This window comes from Python bivittatus, unplaced genomic scaffold (assembly GCF_059951505.1).
Source record: "Python bivittatus isolate LINGU-HERP-01145 unplaced genomic scaffold, Pbiv_v1 ctg000480_np1212, whole genome shotgun sequence".
Classification (NCBI taxonomy): domain Eukaryota; kingdom Metazoa; phylum Chordata; class Lepidosauria; order Squamata; family Pythonidae; genus Python; species Python bivittatus.
The window spans coordinates 98,303,311-98,326,013 of record NW_028277075.1 but is presented as its reverse complement, the minus strand read 5'-3'; the positions used below and the strand labels follow the sequence as shown (position 1 = coordinate 98,326,013).

Below are 22,703 nucleotides of genomic sequence, written 5' to 3'. Positions count from 1 at the left end.
TTTCCTATGGAGTAAATTCTTTGCTGCTAGCTTGTACTGGCACAGAGGCACATTTAAACCTGTATTTTCTTTCTTTGAGAAGAATAGCGAATGATTGCCTCAAAATAGACCCAAGCAGCAGTGACAGTTAGAATGAAAAAGGCAACAAAAACAACACTTATTCTCATTTAATTTGCAAAGTGTGCCACACAAAGCAATGGAAGCTGTCATAATATATCATTTGTTCCACTTTCCAAGCTTTCTAAGACAATTAGCATGTGCTCACATTTGTACAATTATTGAAATGCAAATTAAAAGTAGTAACTCTATTTGAAATCCCAAAAATATTAAAATTACATTACCTGATTCTTATCACAACAAAAATAACATGATGTATTTGTCAATCCCTTAAAAGTTTAATCAGTGTGCCACACTGCCTCCTGTGCTGTTTTAATGTTTTAAATCTCTACTGACAAAATCAAATTAAAAGTTTGCATATAAATTGATTTTCTTTGTCAACAGAACATAATTAAATTCATCCACCACCGTAACAGTTTATATCAACTTTCTCCAGATGTATACACATATCAGATTTCTGGGCAAACACAATGTAGTACTAATCCCAGCATGTCCTCTGGAGATATAAAATCATGGGGTTTGCAACTACTGTATACTTAAGAACTCAAAGTATCTGCAAATCAAGGTATGAAAATAGATTTCATTAAGATCCTAAATTAAGTGATGTTATATTTCCCTTAAGGTGCAAAAAGTCTACATTTAATTAACATTTTTATTTAAGAAAAAGTAATGTCTTAACGTAAGAGAAGTTATACTTCTTTTTAATTGTATAACAACCAATGAATTTCCCAAGGTTGTAATGCCAATTTGTCTTCTCATCAGTGCTGACAAGTCAGTAGCAACCAGCATGTAAGTATGGTAGGAAAAAAGCATGATTTCAAAGTACCGTGAAGTGGAATACTGTGGCATCTGCTGAAAAGAACTGCGATGGCTTTAGGTTCTCCTGAAAAGAAATGGAATGGCAATTTGTCCAGTCAGACATTGGTGATTCAGGGTATTCAAAGGAGCCAGGCAAACAGTCCAAAATATGTGAGCTGGAGTTCAGGTAAGCGTAAAAGTAGTAGTAATAGTAATAGTACTAAGAGTACTAGTACTCCTAGCTTTACTTATATGCAAATAGGGTAAGAACTGATAATCACTGACTAGAAAAGCATTTAAAGGTTACAGTAGAATTATAAATTATAGACCCCTTTCATGTTACTCTAAAAAGGTTTGTAAGATATTCCTGTGATATTCAGGATAAGAAAATCAAATGCTATTTGATTTCACATGATATAAGATACAAATATATGTGCTTAGATTATTATTAGATTTTTATTAGATTTCCCCCCCACCTTTTATATATAATTTGGTTAACTCAAGGCAACGAAGATGCCTAATACTCCTGCCTCCTATTTGTATATTAATATTGACATTTGGTAGTTATATATATTTATTTTACTGACAACCTGATGAAGAAAAGTAAGAATAGGAAGAATGTTAATTAAGAGCATTAAGTAGGAGTATTAAGAATCTGAGGATACATTGGGGAAAAAAATCCTTGCTAGCTTGTTAGAGGATGTGCTTCTGAGTGTAGGGAGAGTGCTAAAAGAGAACTGAGCAATTTCATAGCAAAAAGTCCCATTAAAAAAGTGTAAAATGCTCATAATATATAGACAGCTTGGATGCAGAGTATGGTCTTAATCCAGCTACCAATGAATGCTAGCAGACATATTTGAAGTACAAAGTACATCTATTAAGAAATACATAGGATAGGAATGCTTCACCTCTATTTAAGAATAGTGGAGGCACAAGAGAGAGAGAAAAGCAGGATCTTCCCTTTTTGTCTCTTAAATAGAGATTCATTTCAGTAATCACTAGGCCAGGAGTTACAGATACAAGAACAGCTGGAAATGCCATTCTCTTTATCAATCTGTCACCATTTGCCCTAGTGGTCAGAACAGTTCAAGGATGCAAAGAGATTATGCAGTCTCTAACAAACTCAGGTACTGTTGGTTGAATTCACACAATGTATTAAGCACAAACTATAGTTTCCAAATCACTTCAGTTAGGATTACTGAACATACTTAGTAAAAGAAAAAGAAGGACCCCCCCCCCACTAAAATCCTTATTAGGGTTTAAGCACATTGAACCCCCGTCTAAGAGAAAGCTGTGCAGTTCTGTGTGAAAATGATTGCAACCTCTACCCTGATTGCTCCATTAAGAGATCAAGGATTCTTTTTATTTTCCCTTTGAACAATGTATTTCAGGAACATATTGTTAGATAACAGTGCCTAGCCAAGAGAAATCAGTGGGATTAAGAGTACTTCTGTATGAACTATAACTTCACTGGCATTTTAACCTAAGTCTACAAGAAGTAGTGGTACAGTAGCAGTGAACCACAGGAGGGTTATAAATGTTAGATATCTATTATGTTTGGTCCCCACATAAAATTCAACTGAATGAGATGGAGTGATCCCATGAAAAAAAGTCTGTTTTCCATTAATTCTTCTTGTAAGACTGTTTGAGGAGAAGTGGGGTGTTGTTTACAGAACATGCAGCTGGTGTTAATAGAAAATTGTTTTTGTAAGTTGCAGGGAGCAACACATTTAACTAGCACCATAAAATGTGTAAGATATGAAACAGGCACTGATAAACAATTGGGAAATAAATGCCGATCTATAATACTTGGCTATCCAAGTCTGTTTCATTAGTATTTCATTTAATAGAATCTGCTATGAAAACTAAGGTCTCAAAGCAATTTTCATTTTCTGCTAGCTTTAAGGAAATCTCCAGAATATTGAAAATGTGCTAGCTTTGGCTATTTTTTAACAAGTCTACAGGATCATAAGAAAATGGCTCCAGCTAATCTCTGGCCTATTCAGAGTATGCATCACAAAGTATGAAAATGCTCTTGTATTTATCTTACATGATAATTTGGAATATGGAAAGTCAGTTTAGTGTAGTGGTTAAAGGCACTGGACTAGAAACCGGAAGACCAAGAGTTCTAGTCCTGCCTTAGGCACAAGCCAGCTGGGTGACCTTCGGGCAGCCACTCTCTCTTAGCCCTAGAAGGTGGCCATGGCAAACAACTTCTGAAAAATGTTGCCAAGAAAACTATGGAATTGCCATGTAGTCACCAGCGGTCAAGACTGACTTTAAGACACAAAGAAAACAAATGTAAGAAGCCTCAATCAGAGGCTGGGTTCACACATGATTTAATCCATGATTTAATCCAATTTAGTTTTAAGAACTTGCTTCATGTGATGGTTGTTACAAACACAATGTTCTGTAGGTACCTTATATACAGAACTTACATAAAATCAACTGGTATGGTCATGCAGCAGTTTGCGCAGGGTTTATGTGTGAAGTTGTGATGAATGATGCCAGCACCACTTAATTTTATCCATCTGTACAGAACTGATTGGTAATCAATAGAAACTACAACCACATGCCTTTATTTGATTTATATTGGCAACCTTCTCCAGCTTGGGGGCGTGTGTGAATCATCCTTCTTCCTACATTGCATGTGATGTCAGGTTTGTTTTTTATCATATACCATCACTCACCCCCCCACCTTTTAAAAAAAGTTTATACAAGATGATCACTTAAATTGTGGCTCCACTGATAAGACTAGGCAAGCCCTACAATGGTCTAGCTAGGGTAAACGCATAGCTTTTAATCCAGTTCATCACTTTCTAGAGACAGTTTCCATTGTCACTGGCATATCCTCTTCTGTTAAAATATTTGGCAATAGATTTTTCACTGCTTAGCTGCTCCTAAGTCAACTGATTGTATCCAGCAACTAGATAGCTTAAACCTCAGTCTATTAGGACCCCCCAGCTTTCAGATTCATTACTGCTGCTGCATGCTGGCTGGGGAATTCTGGGAGTTGAAGTCCACGCATCTTAAAGTTGCTGAGGTTGAGAAACACCAGGTTAACTGATCACACACTAATGCCAGTGGTTCACTTTTATAGACTGATCAAAAAAGGCTATATAGAATCAATTATTCCTCCCATCTTGTGAAAACTTTCATAACATCCTATTTTATATTTTTCAGTAGATGTGTGGAACATGTTGGCAGGAAATAATGACCATCAGGAGACAGTCGGATCTCTTTACTGACTTTAAAACAAACAATTCCATGCATTGCATCATGGATGTACACACAGATGTAGAAAAATATGCACAAAACTATCCAAAATAGGGGGGAAATTATGTGAAACAAATTAAAATTCAGTGTTAGACCTAATTTCTGCATTATACCACAGTAACAATTTTTGTGGAATAATCCAGATTGGAAGATAGCTGTCAGGCTGAGCCCAAGAACAACGGTGAAACAGTCCAGCCAAGTATAGTTCCTTTATTTGCTTACACCTTATAGACAGAATCTTGCCAGACTAAATCTATACTACAGCAACTAGTGGATATACCCTGGGAGATTCTAGGGAGTGGCTATCCTGAACCTCTTTCGCTTCCCATGCTCCTCTTGCGGACTCAGCTGCCTCTTGCTTCCTCCTCTCTCTTGGAATGCCGCCCCTCCCTCCTGAGAGCCTTGATCTCCCACATCGCTCTCTTCCTAGATACATTCCATCACAGTAGCAGGGAAGATGTTTATTAGAAAACCTGCAGCAAACAAAGGATAACTACTTTAAATTAATTGATTTGTAATGTTTGTTTTAAAGATCTTCAGATGATATGCTTCAGATGACTTAGCCACAGCATCTGCTTGACAGTATATACAATTGAAGCAGACTGACAGAATATGTTTCAGCTGTCTTAGAAGTCAGAGGTACCTGGAATCCTAGGATCACTAAAACACAGTACACTTGAAATGAAACCAACAATTCAATCTTAGATGGAAATAAAAGACAGTATGAAGGTTAGCATTAGTTATGCATCTGAAATGTGGAACTAGAATGTCCAATTGTGGAAAATCGATGGTGCCAAGTTTTCAAAAAAGGTAAAATACACTTATTAGGATGTTAAATGAAGTTAATTCATTAGAAAAAAATGTTTTATATTTATTGGATTCTCCAAAGATGTTTTTAAAAGGTTAGATATTAGATTTTTTTCTGTTGGAGCTGTAATCTGAGGGCTTTTTAACTCATATGATTTGATCTTGTCCAGCTATAGCTCTGTTTTGGTTTCAAATTATAGCATACTGTATGTTAAAATAATCTTGGGAGAGAATATAACAGTTACAGATATGTGATGGAAACTATTGTCTGATAAAGAACTTTATCAAGTTTGGAGCTTAGTGGAGAAGACAATTTTATATAAATTATTTTCCTGATGTTAAGGAATGGATTCAATGTATGAGTTTGTTACCAATTTTGGACATTTCTTTGTATTCCTGAAATGAAAACATGGAACATTATGTTTCTAAATTTAAAGATGAATTAATTTTATATTGATACAACATGGATCTTATTTTTTATTAGTTCATTTTTCTTCTTTTATGTTTAATGTATTTTAACTATAATAAATTAAATAAATAAATAATAATTAATAATAATGTTTTATGTATTTATTAATTATTTTAGCTCTGTTGTACACTGCCCAGAGTCACTGGCTTTGTAAGATGGGCAGCTATATACATCAGACAAATAAATAAATAATGAATGTAAGACCTTTTTTTAAAACTGTACAATTACAGTACATTTTGTTGCTCTGGTTTGTTCTACTTCACCCTTTAAAAAAAATGATAACTTATTAATAAGTATAACTTATCGATATGTTGTGTCGTCTTATTTTTACCAAGTTTTAAGTAAGTTTTTAGCCTCAGCAGAGAACCTTGGTTTTTGGGTGGATTGGAAAAATAATAAGCTTATATAAACAGACATAAAATACTGTACTGATGCCAGATATTCAAAGCCTTTTTTCACTGATTACATATATATATCACTCTGGCTGTAAGAGTAACCTACGTCCCATCCCCTCTGAACCTCACCACTCCCCTGGGAAACAGCTAAATGGTAGTCGCAACTCCAAGCAGCTTCCTGTGCTGAGGTGTTGGCCTAGGAGTGGAAAGAGTCATGTTCACAGAAGTGAACACACCTTCACTTACGGAAGGTCCCCAAGTGACTTTGGCCCAGTCATTCTCTCTTAGTCTGACCTACTTCACAGGGATGTGAAGATTGGAGGCGGGAATACTATATTTGCTGATTTGAGCCTCTGGATGAAATGCGGTATATAAATTTAATGAGAAAAAAGCAGCTGGATTTTCCTTATCCTATTCTGACACTGAACGCTATTACTGTATCTTTCAGAGCAACCATTTCAAGGGCATAGATAAAAATTCTGGCTGGTTGTCCGACTGCAGAGGAGCATTTTCTCCAAGCAATGGCTCATAACGGTGCTTCACAACAACTCTGGCAGTCCTTCCCTTTCTTTGAATATATCTCAAGCATAGATTACTAACAAATCAGGATAGGCAGCATGGAAGCATACGTCACACACAGCTGACCACATCACTGTGAGTAGCAGGTAGAAGATCGATGTTCTGCCTCAGGGCCCCACAGAAATAAACATTTGGGTTAGACAAGATTATGCTGCCATGAATGCTGAGCCAAGTACAGCTCTTAGACAAAGTCTTACTGAAAGGAATAGACCACAATAACTTTAGTGGCAATTATGTCCCTTCTACCTTTACACATTTTTTTTCAGCTACTTTTGCTTTTCCTTCCTTTTTCATTATCCAAGGCTTCATCCCTTATAGTCCCTCCTAATAATGAAGAAATAGAAAGCATTCTGAGCACAAATGTTGCACTGCTGCAAATAAAATTGAAGGGAAGAGCGGATAAATCATAGCTGAGAATCTAATTTCTATCACAGGCGTCACTCTAGTAAAGTGTTTTGCTTTCAAGATAAACCATTTTGCAAATCTGAGAGGAAAAAAAAAATTTAAAAAGCAAGAACATTAATGATTATCTTAAACCAGAATCCCAAAGCTACATTAGCCAAACAGCTTATGCTATGGAATAAAAATACTAAGCAATGAAGCCTTCTCTCAGGTTACAAGCATTTGCACAACTCTCTGGTTAAACATGTTTACCCCTGACAGAGAAAGTGCTTGTTCTAGAAAGAGAACAATGGAGTAGATAGGCAAGTATTTTAATCTTTGCTTAAATCATTTTTTTTTTAATCCAATGCTTTTCTTCTCTAAGGAAGCAGGAAGCAAACTGATATGCTCCAAAATGGATTGGTCATCATCCCTTACTACTGATTGTGCTTGCTGAGGCTTATGGAATAGGTAGTGCAACATACCTACAAAGCACATGCCTTTGTTTTATAGTATGGATGTAGCCAACAACCTGCAGATCACATGATCCAACCAGCATTTAATGTGCAGACCTCTAGCATACTAAAAGTATGCCACTGAAATTTGGAAACAAAATGCCTGAATTCCAAGTCTACTGTAAATTAACATGTTAGCCATACCACTGAATATTTTTCCACAAAAATGATTCTGCAAACTTAAAATGAGCTGTTCAAAACATGTAAACCTCATTGTTTAAATTCTATATGTGCCCATATAATGAGCTTTGTATTAATGAAAGCAAGAGATTGAGAAAGAATGAGTTTTTAGAACTTTGAGTACACCAAGAATTTTGTATTGTCACTCTTGAGCGCTTTGATTTTCATTTATATCCTGCCTTTCATTCAAGAGCTCAGGGTGGTGTATAAAATTCTCCCTATTTTTTTCCATACAACAATCCTGTGAGGTGGGTTGAGCTAAGACATTGTCACTGGCCCAAAGTCACCTAGTAAGCTTCTATTGCCAAGGCTACACTAGAACCCATGTTTCCCTGCTCCTAGTCCAATACCTTAACCACTATACCATACTGGCTCCGAAATGGCTTGAAGTCTGAGTTAATGCAAAGATTTCCTGCTGCAGGTTAATTTTCTTCTACCTTGTTCACCACAGACTCCCTCCACAACAGTAGCAAAGGAAAAAAAACACTAAGAGCAAAAGTGCTGTGAAGTCCTCTTCTGCAGCCTTCCAGATATTTTGAGTGTTAAGGGGATGACAGTCAGGTTTAAATAGTTTGATATCCTGAAGGCCAAAGGAAGCAGCCATCAATTTTAGTACTTTTGAAGACTGCTACATAACCAATGTGGTATAATAACTAAAAATGCCAAATTAAGTCCTAGAAGCATTATGCAGAAGCCCTGTTCAGGTTCTAAATGTAATTTAACATATAATAATGAACTAAATTGCCACAGGCTTTTGTGGGGTCAGGGGAGGGGGGTCAGGTAGGTGAAGGGGTTTTGTCTTCCAGCTAGTCTTGATTCCTAGTGACTACACGGGCAGTTCCATGCAGTTTTCTTGGCAACATTTTTTCAGATGTGATTTGCCATGGGCTTCTTCCTAAGGCTGAGAAAGAGCAACTGTCCCAGTCAGCCAGTTGGCTTTGTGTCTAAGGCACTAGAACTCCCGGTCTCCAAGTTTTTAGCCTGGTACTTTAAACCATTTGAACCACTACACCAAACTAGCTCTCAAAAGCCACAGATACTATGGTATTAATATATCTTAACATATGTGTATTAAATTATTCATTCAGGCCCACTAACTATATAACTATAAAATAGTTCTATGTGGACAATTATTCAGTTTAATGTTTCTAGGTCAATAAAGTAATATAGAAACCAGAACAAAGCTCAATTGTATTTCCTAGAAAAGCAATTATCTACACAATTCCAATTATGTTTTAGTATACGCTTTGGTACACATCAAAAGGAATTCATGCAAGTATGTAATCTGAATGTATTTTTTAAAAAATTACAAATACTTTAAAATAAAAGATTTTTCTCCAGGCAAGTAGCTATATGCTTAACAACTGAGAGATAAAATGCATCCAGGAGTCCTGGTAATAATAATAAATCTATAGAAAACACTTCTAACATGTGCTTTGTTTGGATGGGAATAATTGATTAATGAACATTATTTTATTCAGATATTAACTATTTAGCCATAATGGCTGCTTTACCCATATAGGCCACAAATACCTTTTCTTTTCTCATGCGCATTTATTTAGAAAATAGATATGAAGAGCCGCTCTAAACCTATTTTATTTCAAACTCTTCTCTATCACATTCACAGCCATAAAAAAGCGCATCTATCAGGGGTAGTTACAAATGGCTAATATAACAACATGGAAAATATCAAGTAGCACACTGTTAGAAAAGCTATACACAAGCATGAAGACAGAGGCAAGCCACACACGCAGGGAAGGCCGTCTCAGCCATTTATATGTATCTAAGGCTGGTCAATGACCGAAATAAAGTATTCTGAACTTTGAATAATCTGAAAATCTGTGTTTCATTTCCTAACCAGCCCAAGATGAACATTCTCGTGTGCTTAAAGCATGCATTAGAAGCATCCCTTACTTGGTATCTTCCAAATGCACTGGAACTAAGGTTGCCAAATTCTCAGCCTACATGGTCAACTAGATACCCCCAGGTTAAGAATGGCTACTTAAGCAGTTCATGCCACGTGCCATACAAGCTTATTCTTACCGTACTATACATTGAACGGCCATAAACCTTTACACACATATTGCTATGTCTATCTAAAGCTCCTTCAATCTGGTTCCCTATGCTTTGGGTTGAACTTTATCCTGGTGGGAGGAGTGCAACCACATCATCTTGAATGTGCCTTCCACATGTGAAAAGATTCAAATGAGTCCTGCAGTTCTCATATTGCCAGGTCAGAGTAATACTGCCTTGATATTGGAGGAAGTGTTGCTTGGAGCTTTTTACTCTTTTTTTTACTTTTAATAAATGAACAATGAATGGAGGTGGGGGCCGGGTAATTAGTTTGCAGATCAAATTAATTACCCCACCCCCCACCAATTTAATCTTGATTTCCGGATTAAATCAGAAGCTATTATTGCTAAACCGAGAGAAGGAAATGCTTGAAGACAAGCCTGCAATTTTCCATACTATAACTAGCTTCCAGAACACATTCTTCTGCATACTCCATTTTTCACCTGTATATATTCATATGAGAAGTCCAAAGAGAAATTCAGAACATATATAAAGGCCTCCCTGTAAAAAAATCTCATATTTGGATTTCAAATTTTTAAGCATGGGCAGATGAATGTGCTTTAAAATCTTTAGACTTCATACTAACTGAGGAAGGGCCAACCTGAAGGTCCTCATATTTGCTCTTTGGTACCTATTAAAGGACAGTCCTATATCTTTCTTCTCTGTTCCTACAGACCACTACACAAAATTTGGCTACTTTTCTTTATGTTCCTCTGGGTCTGAAGTGGCAAGCAAAAAAGTGGCTGGCAAAGTATTCAGGTGACACTGAAAGGATCTCAGAAGTGGGATGGTATGAATTGCTCTTCATACAGCATAAAACATTCTCCTTTAACTAAAAATTTTCATGGAGTCTGTTAACATTTCAAACCATTAATTATCCATCCACATCATAATTGCTCAAATCTCTCCTGATTCCTGTCATTGCAGTTCCCTTTTATTCATGCAACATGAAGCAGGAAAGCGAAGAGCTGCAAAACTAATTATCCTGGGATTTCTATTAATTAATTGCATTTATATACCTTTCCACGAGTGATTCAATGTGGCATTCAGGGTTCTTTCTTTTCCTACAGCTGTATTATCCCCTCAAGAACTATGCTGAGAGTTAAACCCATTCATGCATTATCAATCTAGAGCTCTTCTGGGAGGTAATCCCCATTCCCGCTGACATAATTTAACTGTCTCTACACATATTGGGTTCCACAAAAGCCAGGCCCTGCCTTGTGTGGAAGCCAAATTGCTTTCCAATAAATAACATATTCCTGCTGAATGTGTAAGTGCTGCAGGGAAGCAAACATCATGAGAATTATGGGGGTAGAGGAGAATCTGGATATGCAAATTCTGAGCATTCCAGCTTGACAGTGCTTGAACAGGGCACTGACCACTGTTCCGAAACTACCCAGAAAGATTCAAGGATGCGTAGATATTTGAACCTGGGTCTTCTAGTCCTAGTTAACCCTTTAACAATGACACTACTATTGATTATGGAAACCACACATGCAAAGTGCTGGTCCAGACTGAAAATTAAGCTTAAAAAGTAATGCCCTCCTTCAGAGGATAAGGATGGTTCCATAAGAAGATGCAACTTCACAATGATCTGGGATGAAATTTAATCAATTTATATAAACAAATTATGTGTATTTTATAATGGAAGAAAATATTGCATAAACAAAGTAAGATACATACATACATATACACACAAACATTTTAATAATTAAAGAATATAATTACAAAACCCCAATTGTAGTTCTACTGCATTCCAAGATTGCACTGCCAAGGTTAGGTGGCAAAATGGCCAAATTTGGCAATACAATTTCTAGCTGTAGAAGTAGAAAGCTCCTGGGAACCAGAGCACTTCTATTTTTACCTAATACCCCATCCCAAATTGTGCTGCTGAAGTTTGATTCTGACAGCATAATTTGGACCATTTTGGTGAGAGCATTAGAGTGCTTTCGAAAGAAGAGAAATGGGAACAGATTCCAACCCATAGGCTTCCTTTCTCATTCCTACACTTAACCTCCAAAGCACTAAAAAACAGGTCAAAATATTCATCTATGACTCTTTCTGTGACAACAACTGGCCCTCCAGCTGTGAGGGAAAAAAAGTCAAATCAAGAATAGATTACAATCATTCAATTATGTGCTTATGTAGACACCAGAAAATTAATTTTAAAAATAGTTGGTAAATATTACAATTGTGCTTTGTTGGTCACCAAATAGATAACTACCCTGCTTTCTCAATACAAATTTTTCCATGCTGTCTCTTACCAGTTTTGTGGAAGAAATCATACAGATAAAGAAGCATAAGACCAAAATATTTTTTAAATAAAACTACTGCAGATTCAAAATGTAATGATATGACATTGCTTAAGATGCAGGAAGAAATTAAAGTGAAGCTAACATTTTAGATCCAAACTTAGCTTCCACTGATGGGAGAATAGTCTATTTATTTTCCATCACAGAATGCTTCTACAGGTATAAGAGGTGAGCCTTCCTATTCCTGCAGCCACTGATATCTTCTGAAATTCTGTTCCTGATAGCTGATGAATCTCTAGCACAGACTTTTAGTGAGCTCAAGGTATAAGGGGAAAAGACCTCAAATTCATCAAATGTCAACCAATATGTTTTCACCTGTTCCTTATGTTGAAAGAGAATAAACATTTTTATACTGAATTAATTTCATTGCAAGAACTCTAATCACACGTTCAGCTTCCTTGTTGTTCTAACGTGCAAGAGGATCATTCTCCATAGTATTTTAGAAATGGGATACAGAACCATATTTCAACAAATACATGGTTTTTCTGGGTCAACACATTTTAGTAAGAACTCATAAATCTTTAATTAACACAAATAATGTAGACTCCCATCCTTTTCACTTTGCCCAATCAATTATACATTCTGTAATTTTTAAATATTTGCAAATACTGCAAAACACCAATTCAGCAATATTTATCCAAGAATACCAAGCTATTGTAGACTACAAGTCTCATCATTTCCAGTAATTTCTAGATACTGTCTAAGCTGACTGGGGCTGCTGTAATACAAAATATCTGAGGCAAAAAGGCAGGGAATGGAGTAAGGGTAAATACTGCATATTTCATACTTAAATAGGAAAATAACACTTCAAATCATTGCATCAGTGAAAAAAAATACATTTTAAAGCAATTTAAACTTGATAAATGATCCATGTTAATCAACAACATATAAAAAATCTAATTCCAGTAAATCAAACCCTTTAATTACTTAGTACAAGGAACAAATCCAATAGGTTGGTGTTGTATATGAGGCAAGTCAACATAAGAACTCATTTCAAGTTCATTTAATGGTATGACAAAAAACTACTCTAGGAAGATCTTCAGAATTAAGCATCAGCATTCATTCTTATACTATGTTGTCAAGTGGAATCTGAAAATGGCAATGATTCCTTATTTGCATGGGTTGACTTTCCTTGTCAAATTCCATCAGATCGTGTGTTTTAATATTTTCCCTTAGCAATACTAAGCAATACAATAAGGGAATTGTGATTACTGTAGCAAATACCATATTCCATACAAATGGCTGTCTGCACACAGACAGTTTCAAGGGCCATATTCCAAAAAAAAAAGATTTAAAAGCAGATTATAAAAGATACCAGGCTACGGTGAAAGCTGCCACAACTCCATTCAATATAGCCATACTATAGCCCATGTGAAAAGAGTGTCCTGTCATTCGCCTGAAAAGAAAAGAAGATCAATTACTGTAATTAACAGATTAGAGAGGATATTTCCAGCCATAAAATATTTTACATGGATAAGCCTGTCTCATTTTAATGCTTACCATACATTTTCATTGTCCAAAAACTTCTAATTCCTTCTCAAATATTTTAAATTTGTACAGAATCTTTTGCACTTAAAATAAATTGTTCTGAGATAGTGAGATTTGTATAAGAAGCAACCGTCTAAAACTTGCAGCAATGCCCTGTACATATTTCTCCGGCACATCCCACTTCCAGATGTCCAGCCAGCCTTGTAAGACAAATAAGGCAAATATTGCAGACAGCTTTCTTACATGGTCTTAAAAAATGTACCTGTCTTTATACCCACTGGGTACTCAAGTACAGTGTACTTCTAAGAGCTCTTCTTGGGTGATAGCCTGTAGGAAACATGCTGGCCATGTTCCAATCAAACAGGAAATGGGTAGTATTAGTAAGGAGTTGGGGAGGAATGAGCTCACAATAAAGTTTTAGGCCACCCAAATTATACAACTAAATTTTCAGGCATATGTCTGTGGCAGTACAGACTAGCAACTAGCCTAAGGATGCTTTCTTAATTATTTTAAACTACACTATCATATAATCAGTGTGTGAAAACACTAATAAATATTATTTAACCTATGTCTACATCTATGTACCAACAAGTACAATATAAAGTAAACTACGCATAAAAATATACTGTTCTTGGCGTACAGACACTGTTTGCCACTGCCTTCTTCTGGGATATTTTTTCAACCTCTTAGTCTAGCCTACAACCTGGCATTCCATGTCGGCCTCCCATTTCAGTTGCAACCAAGCCTGACCCTGTTTAATATCCAAAGTCAACAAGGTCTCTAGCTCTAAGATATGTATTATATTCTGATAATAAAAGTAAGAATAGCAATTCATTCAATTGACTGAATCCTGATTGCCTTATCAATTGTACATTGATTTTAAATCTTTTTGACAATATTCTTTCATTGTTTCTGGAATTCTCAAGAAAAAAATAAATTTTATATTTCAGGTTATAAAAACCTATGTTATGATACACTCTGCTGGCCAACTCTTGAAACTGCTTAATTTGTTGCTTTAATATATGAATGTGAACACTGTTCCTAATACAAAAGGCAACAAAAGGCAATTCATATTAGATAAAAGTAAATTACTGAACCTTTTTAAAAAATAAATTTGCAATTCATGAATCAAGAATTCATTCTTGATCCTATATTTTCTTGCTTTACCACACACACTTAAGTACTTCCTGACATACCCAACTCTCACAACAGCCATTTTCACTTCTTTTGACATATACAATAGTTCATATATTATACACTATCTTTCTACCAACATTTGTACATCTTAAAATTTCTCCATCCAGTTTCCCATCTTTAATAAACACATTAAGGCACACAAATTACTCACTCTGTTTGTTTTTGCCATTTGTGTTTAAATTAAAGCCATTCACACTATCTTCTTATCAAACACAATTCCGTGGCCTTTAATAAATTCATTTTCAAATTCATACTTCTTGATGCTTCATACATTCTAACCTGCGCTGCAAATCATTCAAGTTCTCAGCTAACAGCACGTTATCATCTGCATACAATAATATACATCAGTGTTTCTCAACCTTAGCAACTCTAAGATGTGTGGACTTCAACTCCCAGAATTCTCCAGCCAGCATGCTGGCTGAGGAATTCTGGGAGTTGAAGTCCACACATCTTAGAGTTGCCAAGGTTGAGAAACACTGGTATATAGGCATTCACTTCTTCAGCCAGAATACTTCTAATATCACAAGCATTCCTTATACATTTATCTCAAAATACATTAAATCAAGGGGATATCACACAACACAGTCTTATTCCTTAAGCAACACTGAACCATTTGTTAAGCATTCCATTTATCTTCATGTCTGATTATTTCTATCATACACTGCTCTTACCAGCCTTCAAAAACATTCCACTTTATCATACTCCTCCTCTAAATCAACAAATGTAAAATAAATTTTCTCATATTCACAACTTCTTGATGATCTGCTGCAGAATAGTTTACCTATACCCCACCCTATCATAAAGCTACATTTCATTTCTCAAATTTTGCTCATTGTAAGCTATCATATTCTTTGAATCAGATTTCTGCCAATAGCTTTCCAAACAACCTTAAACTTCTGTCATGGCAGATGCAGCCTTCAAAGACAAGTTAAGCAAGTTGCACAGCCACTCCACAAGCAAACCACATTTCTATTTTAACATTTCTGCAGCTACATGATCATATCTGCAGCCTTACCATTTTTCAACATTCTCATAACATTATGACTTCTAATTCTTCATTTTTTTCCCTTGGGCAGCTGCATCTATAGTATTCATTTCAGTTTGACATATCATCATCATTTCCACAAAAAAGTCTAAAACTCTCTTCAAAAATTCCCTAGCTTCAGTTTATTCCATATAATTTTATCACTTGATTTTTAATTCTATGCATTCTGCTGGTCACAGTTTCTTTAGTTCTATTCATCCATTTCAAAAACCATTTTTATTTCCAAAAAATTGTTCTGTATTTTTCTGCCTATTTTAATCCTAACCATTCTTTGTTCTCTTTTATTACATTCTTAGCAACTATTTTTCTCATCATTTTTGCAGCAATATTTCACATATATTTTCCTTATCCACAGCCTCTTTTACTTCATCATTCCCCTAAGCATCCATTTACACCTGCCCCATCAGTTTAATTCCACTTATTTTGCTGGAACCTAATTCTTTTTGCTATATTCCAAGCAGCTTCTTTGTTTACATTCATTTTCCATTCAGTCATTGGGAAATAAATCTAATATTTTTTTCACATAGAACTTATATTTTTTCTTCCTGCAGTCATCTTACTTTAACTCTATTTCTTCCATTTCTTCCATGTTTTTTCTCCCTAAGATCCATTCTTGACAGCACCAAACAACAATCTATCCCAAATTTAGAATCTCTCATTACCCTTCTAGCATTAATTTATTCTCTCAAACAATCAAATAAATCATGTTTTGATATTTATAGCCATTCCTTTACCACGTGTACGTATGAGTAAACTTACTATTAAACCATATATTTGAAAAAGAAGGACCTTTTTCTAGGGAGATTCTCACTAATCCTATCACCATTCTCATGCATTCTTGGCCCAATTGCTCTTTCTATACCTTCTCATATTGTTTCCATCCATCCATTCATGTAATCTAATAAAGTGTTTTTTCCCAGATTGCATCTGTTCAGACTGGCACACAATTTTTCTGGTTATTCCGTTTTTATTACTCACTGGGGCAGAACATGCAATTGTCACAACCTATATGCATGTAAAACAATTTAGATATCAAACATTCATGACTTTTGATATAAATTTTAGCCCCTTCACTCATAATTAAACCTACACCTTCACTTACATACCTTGCACGTATTCATCAACTCCTTACACAAAGCAGACCACATTCACACATTCACATCTATTACATACTTACCTTTTCTTTTGGTTTCAGTATCATACAAAATACCTTGTTTTCTTTTTCCCTTCAATTGTTAATTCATGCTTGTTACCATTTTCTCTTCTTACATTCCAAGTCACTGTCTTCCATATATTACAGTCATCACTAGATAAGCCAATGGATAACAATCTCACTTGCCAATTATGGCTTTTGCCAATCAAGGCTTTCATATAAAGTCCTTTCATAAGAATAAAAAGTATAAACTAGCTAAGGATGCTCCTCAATATTACAGGAGATCATATGAAACTTTAATATGCACGTTGTATCAATCTCTTATGATGGATTTCTGAGCCCAATATCCAATCACATTTGATTAAGTGATTAAATGATACTCACTTAAATCGTGCAGGTGAGAGTGGAGTAGGAGGAAACATTCCTGGTTCGAACGAATCAAAATAGATCACTGTCCAGGAAAAACTGCAACATGACAGCCCAGTCATCAGGGCTATTACAAGAAGACTCCAAAATCCTTATGGAAGAAAAATTCAACTGTAAATAATGAAATCTCAAAATTACAACTTTAGCAGAAATATACAGTATGCAAAATGTTGGATTCAAAATGCCACATTTCAAGTTAGAAACAGCTGCTCCAGTATGTCTGGAAGTGCCCCAAGCTCACAACTTTCCTTTGTTTCCAAATGAGGTCATTTTGACCTTGTATACACTTCTGGTACAATTAGTATATATTTCAAATTTGAAATGTTTTGCATATCCCTAACAGAAATGTCTCAATTTTACTGCCAGGAAATGTTAAATGTTCCAGTACCTGGAATAAACCACAAGTTAATAGGCTTACACTGGGTCAAAGGGAAAAACACAACATAATCCAATATATATTTAGTCAGTCCAGCTGAATTATAGTGGGGCAAAAAAGTATTTAGTCAGCCACCAATTGTGCAAGTTCTCCCACTTAAAAAGATGAGAGAGGCCTGTAATTTTCATCATAGGTATACCTCAACTATGAGAGACAAAATGGGGGAAAAAATCCAAAAAATCACATTGTCTGATTTTTAAAGAATTTATTTGCAAATCATGGTGGAAAATAAGTATTTGGTCAATATCAAAAGTTCATCTCAATACTTTGTTATATATCCTTTGTTGGCAATGACAGAGGTCAAACGTTTTCTGTAAGTCTTCACAAGATTTTCACACACTGTTGCTGGTATTTTGGCCCATTCCTCCATGCAGATCTCCTCTAGAGCAGTGATGTTTTGGGGCTGTCGCTGGGCAACACAGACTTTCAACTCCCTCCAAAGGTTTTCCATGGGGTTGAGATCTGGAGACTGGCTGGGCCACTCCAGGACCTTGAAATGCTTCTTACGAAGCCACTCCTTCGTTGCCCGGGCGGTGTGTTTGGGATCATTGTCATGCTGAAAGACCCAGCCACGTTTCATCTTCAATGCCCTTGCTGATGGAAGGAGGTGTTCACTCAAAATCTCACAATACATGGCCCCATTCATTCTTTCCTTTACACGGATCAGTCGTCCTGGTCCCTTTGCAGAAAAACAGCCCCAAAGCATGATGTTTCCACCCCCATGCTTCACAGTAGGTATGGTGTTCTTTGGATGCAACTCAGCATTCTCTCTCCTTCAAACACGACGAGTTGAGTTTAGACCAAAACGTTCTACTTTGGTTTCATCTGACCATATGACATTCTCCCAATCCTCTTCTGGATCATCCAAATGCTCTCTAGCAAACTTCAGACGGGCCCGGACATGTACTGGCTTAAGCAGGGGGACACATCTGGCACTGCAGGATTTGAGTCCCTGGCGGCGTAGCGTGTTACTGATGGTAGCCTTTGTTACTTTGGTCCCAGCTCTTTGCAGGTCATTCACTAGGTACCCCCGTGTGGTTCTGGGATTTTTGCTCACTGTTCTTGTGATCATTTTGACCCCACGGGGTAAGATCTTGCATGGAGCCCCAGATCGAGGGAGATTATCAGTGGTCTTATATGTCTTCCATTTTCTAATTATTGCTCCCACAGTTGATTTCTTCACACCAAGCTGCTTGCCTATTGCACATTCAGTCTTCCCAGCCTGGTACAGGTCTACAAGTTTGTTTCTGGTGTCCTTCAACAGCTCTTTGGTCTTGGCCATAGCAGAGTTTGGAATGTGACTGTTTGAGGTTGTGGGCAGGTGTCTTTTATACTGATAACAAGGTCAAACAGGTGCCATTACTACAGGTAACGAGTGGAGGACAGAGGAGCCTCTTAAAGAAGTAGTTACAGGTCTGTGAGAGCCAGACATCTTGCTTGTTTGTAGGTGACCAAATACTTATTTTCCACCATGATTTGCAAATAAATTCTTTAAAAATCAGACGACGTGATTTTCTGGATTTTCTTTCTCATTTTGTCTCTCATAGTTGAGGTATACCTATGATGAAAATTACAGGCCTCTCTCATCTTTTTAAGTGGGAGAACTTGCACAATTGGTGGCTGACTAAATACTTTTTTGCCCCACTGTATACAGGATATGCCTCCATGCAACTGTTTTTAAGATTGCAGTCGTCATTACTGTGTTTCTTGGAGGAATTGTTTTTTCATCTTATTTACCTGTAGAAAGTGATAATCAATTTAAACAGAGAAATGGAACTGGTAGAATAAAGGTAAAATACAAAAAACTCAAAAACTTTTATGACCACCAGCACACCGTGTTGTGATATTACACAATTTGATACAATTTGAAATTTAAATGTTTTTATATGAGGAACCCAATCCATGCTAGCACTCATAAAATGTTGTTAAGTCTATAGTGCTTCAGAAAAATGTATAGGTAAGAAAGCAGATCATTTATAGGTATTTTAATGATACAGCAGCATGCATTCATTTATGAATGAATTGCAATTTGTTCCATTTCTATCAAAAGGCATACCCACTAAACATAAGGAAATTGTCACAGTTCCAAAATGAAGTTTCAAAATAAGCCTCACCTAAGATGCTGGCTTCTATACTATCAGTTTTCTCTTTTTCATGTCCTGGACCTGTAATAAAAATAGTTTATAAAGAAACTTAAATCAGACTAATTATTTTGGAAGGGGAGAGAAGAGAATAACAACAGTTTTCCTGCCAATCAAGCATTTTGTTTTAACACTCAGTGAATAAACATTTAGTTATATTTTTAAAAACTGGAGTTAAATTGTGTGCCACTCAAGCTGTGGTGACTATGATCACTGCTCAGTTGTGTGATAAGTTGCAGTAACATGAAGAAATGTCATTACTAGATATAGAACAATAGTTTATGTTTTTGGAAAAGAAAAATTCACAAAATGGACCTAATTTTATCTGGGTTTTATCAACTCCAGTGGAAATACTTTTACCTTAAATTCTTTGGGGACTAAGCTGTCAGGTACTTTATATGATGAACAGAATTTCATTTCCTATCTTCTTGAATAAGGCTTTACTCATATATATTATACACATACTCACAGCATTACACACCACTGCCAAAAGTCTAACCACTATCAGGCATAATAAACATGATATTGATCTGTGTGCAGGCAATGGTAAAACTCCATAATGCATGTGCACATGCACACACACAAGCATTAATAGCTGTAAAGTAACTTAAAAATAAATACCCTGTGACTTGTTTCTCCTCTACCTATATTTACTGCTGACATGTGGACCTTGCAACACCTTCATATTAATGTAGACTCACATGGGCTCACTGATTCTTACTGATCATGCCAGAAAAGGTGGCTATGACAATGTAAACCCCACATGCATTCTGCCAATAATATTCAGGGGCAATGATTTTTTCAAAGAGGTACAGATATCAGGAAGCAGCTATAATCATTGAATTGCCATGTGAGAGGGATGTATGATTATGATACAAGAGTCATTGCCGAATAGATTTAATCATATCAGAGAAAGAACGATGGGTAGCAATTCTTGCTGTGTTTTTATTTTCCCAAAGATTCCAATTCAATTGCTTACTAAGTTTGTACAAAACATAGCCAGCTACTATCACTTTCTTTAAATCAATTACAAACATCTTTCAATTTTCAATTTATTAACTGGTGTTTAAGCATGACATAGCCTGCATATCCTGATAAATACTGAAAAAACCCACCTTAAGGCTGTATCATTTTTATCACAGGTAAGCATTACAAAACTAGATTTAACTTGATTTCATTTAGATCCTTACCAAATTAGATATAACATACATAGGGATCTCAGAAAAATATATAAGAAAAAGCTTTAAGTATGACAGATTAGACAAGGACACAGACAGAACATACAGAAGCACAGTCCCCTAAACATGAATTGCCCATACATGATCACAACTCAGCCATTTCCTGGAATACTAAATGTTGAAGGTTGCTTTCAACATTTGTGCCTTCTTTTAAAAAGCATATTCATTGTACACCAGAATAGTGCCTTTTCTTGGACTAAGTATGGGCAAAATTGTTGGATATGCTAAAGTTTCCAACACTTAAAAGCTATTGGATATCACTGTTTATTCCTGCCAGTCTGTTTCATAGAAATTCCAAATGTAACTATTAATTCTACTCAATATCCAATACAGGTTTTTAGAATACCTCTTTTAAGACTGCTAGTTGCAATATGAAAAGCCCTCCTAAAAATGCTTGTACTGGTATTGTGGGGTATGTGTATGCAAAGTACACACAGGCCACTTCTTATTTCTTATTCTACAAGAAACGGACATGATAAGCGGGGGGGGGGGCAGGGGGGGTAGAGAGAGAGAAGAGAGCCATTAGGGAATTATATGTGTTTCAAATTAAGCTTTCTTTAGGGGTAATATAAAATGAAACTTTGTGGCCCGGTTCAAATAAGAAGGAAATAATAAGGTATTCTTGTTTGCGTTGGCATACATTATTGTGTGAATGCAGCCCGTGTGGTTTGTAATTTATCCTCTTATGATTTGACACTGATCTCAATCTCTTCTTGAAGTGTTAAGCCATGGCTTTTTTAAAAAATCCCACCTTTTTATATATAACTCAAGGCGGCGAGACTTTGCATGACGTGTGAGCCCGCCACTGTGTCAGGCGTTGGGCTGCCCCGACAGTGTTTTGTTTTGAAGGAAATGCTTTGGGACAGTAAGAGTTTTTCGAGCGCCAAGTAATTATTTTGCCCTGTTTCGGGAAGGGGAACCGCTCCGTCCCGCCATGGCTCACCTCGCAGCGCCCGGCAAGCGATGGCTATCAGGAGCGCCAGCAAGGAAACGGCTGCAAAGCAACAGAGCACCGAACAGGTCCTGCTCGGCCACCTACGCCCCACGGCTTCAGGCCCCTGCAACAACAACCAGTCCGCGAAGGTGAAACCCCTCCTAACCTCTGCCTGACATGCCTAACCAGCCCCCTTCACCATCGCCCTCCTGGAGCCACCGCCCTGCTGGCCATGGAGGACCGAGGCCGTAACTAACCGCAACAATTCCATGACGCGCCGCCATGGCCGTGGAACATTCGCTTTTGGGGGGCAGAAAGGGGGAAAAGTCCCACAAACACCCCTTGAAAACCCTCCCCACTAGAACGGAAGTCTATCGAACCAGAAGCAGCGACAGAACGGAAGCCCCGCTTTGTCTCCAGTGCGCTGCCACTCTAATAGCCACACCCAGAGGTCGGAGTTCCCATGCTGCCCTGTTCCATTTAAGGAAACCCTGCGTAAGCGCGTGGATCGACTCTACCTTCCTTTCGTCGCCACGTTTTTTTTTTCCCGCCTTGTTTTACGCCCAGTGGTAGTACCTCTTGGGCTTCCGTAGCCCCGCCCTTCAACCTCCGCTGCTGGGAGCGAGCTTCTTTCCCAGCGTCCTCTGCGCTACGCGCGTCTCTCCTTCCCCCTCCTCACCTCCATTCCGGCTCAGGCCCCCCCCCCCCGTTCTCTGGCCCTCGCGCGCCTTTTGCCTTCGGCG

At 36.9% G+C, this 22,703-nt stretch overlaps 1 protein-coding gene across 3 annotated transcripts; it reads right to left on the bottom strand.

The window, feature by feature from the left end:
• Positions 1-152: 152 nt before the first annotated feature.
• On the bottom strand, positions 153-22,673 carry ARL6IP6 (ARF like GTPase 6 interacting protein 6). Of its 3 annotated transcripts, XM_088146566.1 has the most exons (6): positions 22,218-22,673; positions 21,970-22,084; positions 19,762-19,812; positions 17,170-17,302; positions 13,218-13,298; positions 153-4,664 (listed from the first exon to the last, which is right to left on the bottom strand). In XM_088146566.1, exons 1-6 carry the CDS (start codon positions 22,242-22,244, stop codon positions 4,445-4,447), a joined length of 627 nt encoding a protein of 208 aa, XP_088002692.1. In that variant the 5' UTR covers positions 22,245-22,673; the 3' UTR covers positions 153-4,444. The 3 variants fall into 3 exon arrangements, with proteins under 3 accessions (XP_088002692.1, XP_088002693.1, XP_007440670.1); XM_088146567.1 differs by lacking the exon at positions 21,970-22,084; XM_007440608.4 differs by lacking the exon at positions 153-4,664 and having other exon boundaries at positions 4,671-13,298.
• Between the last annotated feature and the right edge of the window lie 30 nt (positions 22,674-22,703).